The following is an 8795-nucleotide window of genomic DNA, read 5'->3' on the forward strand; positions in this document are numbered from 1 at the left end:
ATCAGCGCAGAAAATAGTCAGCAAAAGTCTCTGAATTCGCCTCGTTTAGTGTCAACCAGCAGAAAGCGATCAAAGTGTTGACATGTGCAGACAGAATTCATAAGACGCGTCCCCGTCGCCATAGCAACTTAAATTCGAATCACTCATATACACGCACGCGCACCCGAAGTCGCGTGCGTGAGCAGAGCGCGTGAGCGCACATCGAATCTGCAAACAAACCGAATCTGTTCATGCAGGACTGAATGTAATTATTAAATAACCATTTAACAAGTGATATTATGATGTATAATTACTGCTTAGCTACAAAATGGAAGTTTAAAATTCAACCGTTAAAGCATGAAATAAGGTACCATGAATCAGTGAATTTGAGTTTGATGTGGCTATATTATCAGTAATAAAATGACCATAAAAAAATGTAATCGTTAAAAAAAGTTTCAGACATTTATGTCAATTCGATTCAGAGATGAGTACTAATGTTGTCCATCAGAGGGAGCCACAGGATAGCAAATCCTTTAAGAACACAGTTAATAATAATTGTTATAATGCTAACTTTTTGTTTTAAATGGTCAATATAAAAACTTATAGATTGTTAGATTTATTCAGATATACAGAAAAAGAAATGTACATATAATGAATATGTAATATAGTGTCTAATGTAATTGTCTAATGAGTTTATTGAATGACTTTTATGAGGTAAATGTAACATTGCTCTCAAGCTTTCTTAGTTTGAGTGATTACACGAGACATGATTCGTTTATTCAGGATAGTTTATTTAGAAATTAGTAAAAAGGAAGAAATGGTATTCAGTTAAGAACCGCTTAACTACAACATGCAACATTACAAATGTCAAAATGGTATTTATTGTTTAAATTTGATAATATTATTGACAATTTGAAATCTGAAACTTTATAACAAAGCACAAAAGCAAATTGTGATTTATTGGATAGAAGGTGCACTACAATGTTTTGCTCGTTCATAAACTTAAAATGACTGACTAAAAGTTTGATTCTTCGAATTTAAGAATTGATATTCCTTCATAAAAATAAGAAGCGAATAAAAATGAGAATTAGTTATTTTTACCCAGCCCTATTTTGAATCAATAATAATATGGATCACGCAAAACAAAAACGCAGAATGGATCATTTATATTTTCTATAATCAGCAGAGATTTATTGTGATGTTTTATCTGAAGTAGAATGACTCATGTTTGGAGTTCAGTGTTGCACTTTTACCAAATAATACTGTGTAGGGAAGAACATTTAGCGAATACAATTGAGTCAAAAAAGCTTAAGACTTGATTTAAAGTTTGGAGAATTATGAGCATGGTTTGCTAAATTAGGAATGTTTTTTGGAGTTGCAATATTGAAAGGGGGTTATTATTCTGTTGTGTACTTCCCATATTAAGATCACTAGTTGTCAAAGCCACAGTTAAAAAAATGGAAATGCTGAAATATCAAGATGATGAAAACTAATTTAGAGGGCAGCGAAATCATATATTATTAAGATTAGGCTTATAAACTAAATTGATATTTACAAACATTGGATGTTGATTCAAGTATAGGCTACCTCTAATGAGGACGAATGATTGATGAGCCAAACCCTGGGTGTGTGTGCTAGCCTAACCCCTCCCCATGGGTGACCCTCTATGATTCGCAAAGTGTCTGGCTCAAAGAAGATCTCTACACCGCAAGAAAAACTTTTAATAATGGATTTTTATGTTTGACATACTCTACATAACTGTGATAATAACAGGCAATGCTGAACCAAGTGTATACACATATAACAATGTTTAATTTTTGATTAGGGAGTGAAAAATCTTTTACTCTGTCCATTGAAAGAAAAAGAAAAAAAGAACTGAAAGAAAGAAAATGTATGGAGAGAGATGTTTGGTTCTTATGCTCCTACGGAGTTTGGTGGTATAATGTAGTCATTGGAAAGGAGAATGGGTGACAGTTTAGTCACTAGGTAGCATAACTGAGGGGGCTGGATTTTGGAAAAGGATAGTGAAAGTGGGGCTTAAATAAGCCCCAGAGGAGGGAATTTGGAAGATTTTATTATTAAAAATCGGCATTAAAAAATAAAAAATACAAAATAAGGTGGTTAGAGGACCTGCCCCTCCTGAAGAATACAGAATTGTTTCCATATAAAGATAAAAGTGTTTGGAAAATGCTGAGGTGCAATATAGGTGATTGTCTACATTACAAAAATAATTGTGTTATGCTAGTTGAAAGTCTCCTCATATCCTGATAGCAATCACAATGTTAAGCGGTCTAACACACATACCATTTCTCAAAATCAGGTACGCCAATATTGTTCATATACAACATTATTTATTTTATTACAATAAAATTCATATAACATTTATATACAATAACAGTTAATAAACAATAACAGCCATTATTCAAAAATATACAAAGATGGTGTTCTCTGGAGATCCTTTGGAGAGGGCCGTGGCAGAAGCAGCTTTCACAGGAGAGGAACTCTTTTTGTAATCACTTTTTTTTTTATTTTCAATTTTGCCAAGATACAATAACAACAATAACTTGTGCAGTTACATTACTTCCAGTAATTGCATTAAACATAAGCAATATACACCACACATTCCTTAGCTACGAAAAAAAAAACTTAGACCAAAGTCATGATCAGGATTACAAATTGGACCTAACGAATTACCACAAATGAAAGACACAAAAAGTCATAACAATAGGCAAGGCAAGGCAAGTTTTTTATATAGCACATTTCATACACATTGGCAATTCAAAGTGCTTTACATAGAAGAAATTTACAAAATAATGAAAAGAAATAAGAATAATTAAAACAGTTTAGAAAAATAAAATACAGTACTTTTAAAAAATAAAAAAAAGAATATTATTATAGATCTTTCCTTCAAAGGATTCCCTTAAGACTTCAATCTTTCAACCTTCTTTTAACCTTCAATCTTCTTACGACTTCCATCTATCAACTTTCCTTTAACTTTCTTTTCTCCCTCAATTACTCACACGTTCTTTAATATCGTCATTTAAATACTGTTCTACTTTCAAACCCACATTAATACACGTCACTTTCACATTATCACTTTCTTTTACACCTTCTGAGTGGGCATTTACAGTTACGGGCTAAATGCCCTGCTGACATAGGAGAAATTAAAATAATTAAAAGAAATAAGAATAATTAAAACAGTTTAGAAAAATAAAATAAAATACAGTACAGTACAAATAGCTTCAAACAATAGCTTCTTTACATCCTCTGCAGCCTTTTCCCACATCACCAACGTTTTTAGTTTGGCATTATTAATACGGGCTGATGACCAAACTGAGTCTTTGTTAATATTAATAAATTCCACTAGTTTGGGCTTAACTTGTGCAAGGTATTTTTCATTTCTCAACAGGGTTGTATTAAATCTCCACCTGGACGATTTACCTTGTAAAAAGTCAAAATTGAATAAAGTCATAATTGCATTATGGTCAGAGATAATACGAGGTAAGAAAACCATCTTATCTATTGTTGGAATCAAGTCTGGTGTGGATAAAATGTAATCTATTCTTGAGAACATCTTATGATGAGGTGAGAAATAAGTGTAATCTCTGGCTGTGGGTTCTGAAGCCTCCAAATATCAACCAAGTTTATATCCTTGACAAAGTTCTTTAAAGCCTTTAAAAATGGATGGATTAGACCTATCTAAATTGCAGTCAAAGAACGTATTCATATCCGATCCTATAATAAGTGAGTAATTAGAGAGACTCAGCAACTCTTTGGTCAGCCAAGGAAAATAGGACGAGTCAAAAATCGTGGGGGCATAAATGCATAAATTTAACCCTCTAACATTGAGGGACAGTACAATGTAATTAGTCATCCTGGTAACCTCTAATCAAAATACATTGTGATCCTGATATAAAATGAAGAATAAAAATATTCTGTGTGAACCCCAAACCCCCCACCCCCTTGTGATAAACACTTGACTTCCTTGGTACTATCTTCGACTTATCTACTCTCCCTGGGAGAGCTATCCGAGCATTAAATCTTAACATGTAACACCAAAATCAATATAATCCATTAATATATGGTGGGAGCAATATAATGTAAACACATACCTAAAAAAAAGAAAAAAAAAAGGGAACGAACGTAGAATAATATAAAAAAAATATATATAAAAAAATTAGCAATAATATTAAACCAAAATAATGTTGCGCTTTACAGTGCCTCTTCAAAGTGAGGAATAAGGTAAAATACAAATGAGAACACATTGGCAGGGGGCGTCCCACTTAGTGAGTAGCTAAGTAGCTTACCGAGCACTTACAGAGTTCGGTTATCTGCACTCTGTCCCCGTAGGAGCGGCAAGAGACCGACGTCTAAGCGTCACCTTCAAACTGAGTGTAGTTCCCTGGGTTAAAGTCATTCCAAGAAAGACCCCCCGTGGTCGATATCAAAACGATATGGTATTGCCAACTCAGTCCTTGTTTGAGCCGAAGTGTTGATTGTCGAAAGTTTCAGCAGTCTCGGCAGAGCTGAATGAATGCCGGGATCCCTCAAAGTACACCACCAGCGTTGCAGGGTATCGTAGGCTGAACTTAACCCCTTTCTCATAAAACTGTGATTTTACCTTCTTGTAGGTACTGCGCTTGGCCGCCAGTCGAGCGCTCAAATCCGGGAAGATAAAGATTGTCCTGCCCTCGTAAAAGAGCTGACGCTTTTGTATAGCCAGTTGCAGGACGCGCTCTCTCTCCTGAAAGCGGTGAAAGCAGAGGATGAACGGCCGAGGGTTTGCGTCAGGGCTCGGTTTAGGCATCGGCGCTCTGTGACATCTTTCCAGCTCCGGGGCTTTTGACAAGCTGTCGTCATTCAACACTTTGACCAAGAGTTCAGACATGAACTTCAATGGACACTTCCCCCGCTCGCTGTCCTCCGCGACGCCGAGGACCCTGAGATTCGTACGCCTTTGCCTATTTTCATACCCATCCAACATGTCCCTCAAATCGTTATTTTCTTTCGTGAGGTCCCGCACGGAGGACCTCAGTTCCGCCACGGATGATTCCAGTGTGGAGATCCGGTCACTGTGGTCTGTAAGCACGTCCTCCGCCTCGTTGAAGCGAACTTCGTACAACTCGACTTGTTGTTTAACAGCTTCCAGTGTATTTTGAATCGGCGAGAGTGACGTCTTTAGTTTTGTCAGCCCTTCCGTGATGTTATTTCGGTTCTTTTCAAGTTCAGCCACCAACATGGCTAGCGTTAGTTGCTCAGCCGCCATGGCACGTGTTGTACGTCCCTCTTCAATACTTTAGTTCGAAACCTTGTCCTTTCTGTTCTTGTCTGACATCCCAAACGATAGTTCAGTAAAGGAAAACCGTCGGTGAAAGGTTATAGTCACTTTGTAGGCGTAGATTTATAAATAAAACAGTTTTTGCTCGGGAGCTCTCCTCTACACGTCCACTCTATCACGCCATCACAGGAGAGGAATTCTGACGTCGCTCTTCATCTCTTCTTCTGTGACCTGAAACAAACAAACAAAAAAGGTTACAGTCATAGATTACAATTAGAAGAAAACATTTTTAAAATCTTTCAAATGAAAAGTGAATATAATCTTCAAAATCATTTGCAGCTGATCTTAGGCTCATTACCTTAAACCAGTCATGTCGAAGGATTTTCCTCAGATAAATCCGTTGACTTGGGCTTTCCTTCAGGAGGGATCGCATCAGGAGGCAGCATTCTGTGCAGAACGATAGAAGCGAATCAGATTATTACCTTAAACTTTAATTAAGCTTTAAGATTCGACTATTCTATAAAGTACGGTCAGAAAATCAGAAAAAATGCTTGTATTATCCAATATCTATCTTCTACACAGCCACTTGGCTCAGGTGTTACTTTTTCGTACTTTCTTTGTTTTGTATGATTTAAATTACAGTTGGTCTTCTTTGTTGTGATGAACGCCATCTTACCGTTTGACAAGCCAGGATCAGACCAGATGTCATCTTCAATCATTTGCTTGTCTCTCGGTCCTGGAAAGCGTCCACACACCAGCAGGAATAAGAGCACTCCCAGAGACCACACGGTAGCTGGTTTCCCGTGGTACTTCCCCTCTGTATAGTGCTCAGGTGGGCGGTAGGATAGAGTGCCTGCAGAAAAAAGATTTGTCTGATGAGTAAGAACCATAGCATGAAATACCATAGCATGTGGTAAAAACATCTGGTGTTTTTCATTTTAAAAAACGCTGCCTCAAATGTGAGATATGGTTTAATATGATACCAATTGAACTAGTCACTAGAACTTAAGTCCCAAACTACAGGTTTGATTCATAATTCATACCAGAGAATCTTTCATAGCCAGATTCCTGCAGGAGATCCCCGCACCCGAAGTCGATCAGCTGGACCTCAAGCGTTTCTGTGTTGATCAGCAGGTTCTCCAGCTTAACGTCGCGGTGAAACACTCCCCGCCGACAGCACATATGAGCCGCCGTTGTTGCCTGTGCCATGATACGCCGCGCTGTGTCCTCATCTAGGATGTCTTCGTGATGCCTTCGGGAAAAATGCCACAGATCCTCACAGGGTGAGGGACGCTCCAAGACCATGATGTATTGGTCAGGCTGGTCCTGCCAGTCCAGCAACTCAATGATCTCTGACACTTTGGGGCCCCCATTAGCCAGGATTAATAGGCCGACCTCTAATGGGAAGGGTGCGGGATGTCCAGGCTGGAAGAAAGATCATTATTATATGAAGGTGTTGTCATTATGTTTACATATTTTAATTTGAAAACAACATAGCGAGTGTAGGCTACTTACAATGTTGATGTATTCCAGGTTCTGCGGCTTTTTGACAATTTTCACTGCCACCTGATCAACCAAAAAAACAAAAAACATTGTTACATTTCTAACATGTCAAATGCAGGAAATACTGTAGTGGAAAAATATACACAAAAAGACTTGAAATGGATGTAGTGAGACAAAATAATTTGCTGACTAAATATTGTAAGAAAATGACGATACCTGAAGGCCATCCTCCAAGCGTTTCCCTTCATAGACAGAGCCGTATGATCCCTCACCAATCATTCTGCCCATCTCATACCGGCTCAGGATGTTGTCTGCAAAAAGATGATTCAATTTAGTTGCATGGACAGCAGTGAGTTTAATGTTTGAGGTCATGGCCGTAAACTCACCCTCGGTTGTCTCGTCCACGCTGTTGTTGTGACCTGGAGCTGGACTGACTGGACTGTGATGGACTGGAGCTGGAGGGGTTTAGAGCAAGGGATATCATGTTTAAATGCAATCAAAAAATATTAAACACTGCATAGTCATATTATGGTGATTCTTCAGTTACTACATGCATTCTTAAAAAAAAAAGAGTTCTGTTTAAATATTTAAGACATGTCCTGGAAAATATCATAACTTTGATCAAACTTTGGGATTTTGATATAGGTGTGAATTTGTAACATAATTATGGTCATTAATGGCACTTCATCCAATGGGAACAGAAAAATTCCCTTAATTAATTAAGTTCCCATGAATGACACGTTTCCATTAATGGATACTCATATCTAGCTGAAAATGATGTAGACTTTACAGAGCGCACTAATAAACAGAGCATTTACACATTGTCAACTGGTCATTGGATTTACCCTCAGCGTGTCTCTCACTACCGGTTGCAGTGGTCTGATCCTCCACTATCTGACCCTGACCTAAGCCACTCCAGTGAAGAGAGAGATGCTCTCCAGAACTCCAGAGAAGAGAGGTCAGATCTACAGACCTATTCTGGCTCACCTGACTAGCACTTTCCTCACTGCTAATAGGCTGATGATATACATAGAGCACATAGAAGAGATTTGACCCTGATTTATTTCCATATCACAATAAACATTTAAAACAAATGCACAAAAAGGTGTCAAAATCATCCAAATATTAATATATATTCAAATTCATTTGTAGCTTATTAGGGCCAATACCTCAAACCAATTCCGGAACAGTGCTGGACTGCGGTGGCCTGGAGCTGGAGGGGTTTGAACCTGCTGATCTGCAGGAGGAAGAACTTCAAAAATTATATTTTGATATAATATGGTGTGGTCAAATATGGTAATAAATGACACTCCAGTGATATTATTCAATGGTCATTTGTTTGACCCTCAGACTTACCCATCCTCGTCCTCTTTCTCATTGGCATCTCATCTTCAGCGCTCTGATGGGAGTCGTGCACCTGGTCAAGCTGTCTCTTCAGTGCCGGACCTCTGCGAGAGGGTTGAGAGGAAGTGGACGGACGTCCATCACCTGGGCTCTGCTCCCTGTCAGCCGGACCTGTGGGCACAGAAACATGTGGGCCTGGCATCCTTCAAAGTGCAATAAAAAACAATACAAATACAATACAAAATACAATACAATGCTCCTCAGAAATACCCCTCCCCCCAAAATTAATTAATTAATTAAATAAAACTCCAAACTCCCTCTAAAACAAGAAAAGAACAATCAAATGAAAGAGTCCTCAGAAATAATATGAAGTAATATGAAATATGAAATAATGAAATATGAAATAATATGAACGATGTAACGTTGGCGGATATGTAATCCGATCTCCTTCTAGAATAAAAGTATCCTCTCTGAAATCCTCCGAACAGCTTCAAAATCTCAAGATCAGCGTAGAAAGTAGTCAGCAAAAGTCTCCTCTCTGAAATCCTCCGAACAGCTTCACAATCTCAAGATCAGCGCAGAAAATAGTCAGCAAAAGTCTCTGAATTCGCCTCGTCTAGTGTCAACCAGCAGAAAGCGATCAAAGTGTTGACATGTGCAGACAGAATTCATAAGACGCGTCCCCGTCGCC

General features: G+C 38.1%; 1 protein-coding gene across 1 annotated transcript; it reads right to left on the reverse strand.

Moving 5' to 3' along the window:
* Positions 1 to 5769: 5769 nt before the first annotated feature.
* On the reverse strand, positions 5770 to 8306 carry LOC309502565 (serine/threonine-protein kinase pim-2-like; the record flags this gene model as incomplete). Its single annotated transcript, XM_082174968.1, has 8 exons — positions 5770 to 5774; positions 5934 to 6110; positions 6301 to 6682; positions 6773 to 6823; positions 6977 to 7215; positions 7606 to 7777; positions 7930 to 7997; positions 8117 to 8306. The coding sequence occupies 8 exons, from the start codon at positions 8304 to 8306 to the stop codon at positions 5770 to 5772; spliced, it is 1284 nt and encodes a 427-aa protein (XP_082031094.1).
* Positions 8307 to 8795: the final 489 nt, after the last annotated feature.

This window comes from Leuciscus leuciscus (genome assembly GCF_965113295.1).
Source record: "Leuciscus leuciscus genome assembly, chromosome: 7".
NCBI classification, from domain to species: domain Eukaryota; kingdom Metazoa; phylum Chordata; class Actinopteri; order Cypriniformes; family Leuciscidae; genus Leuciscus; species Leuciscus leuciscus.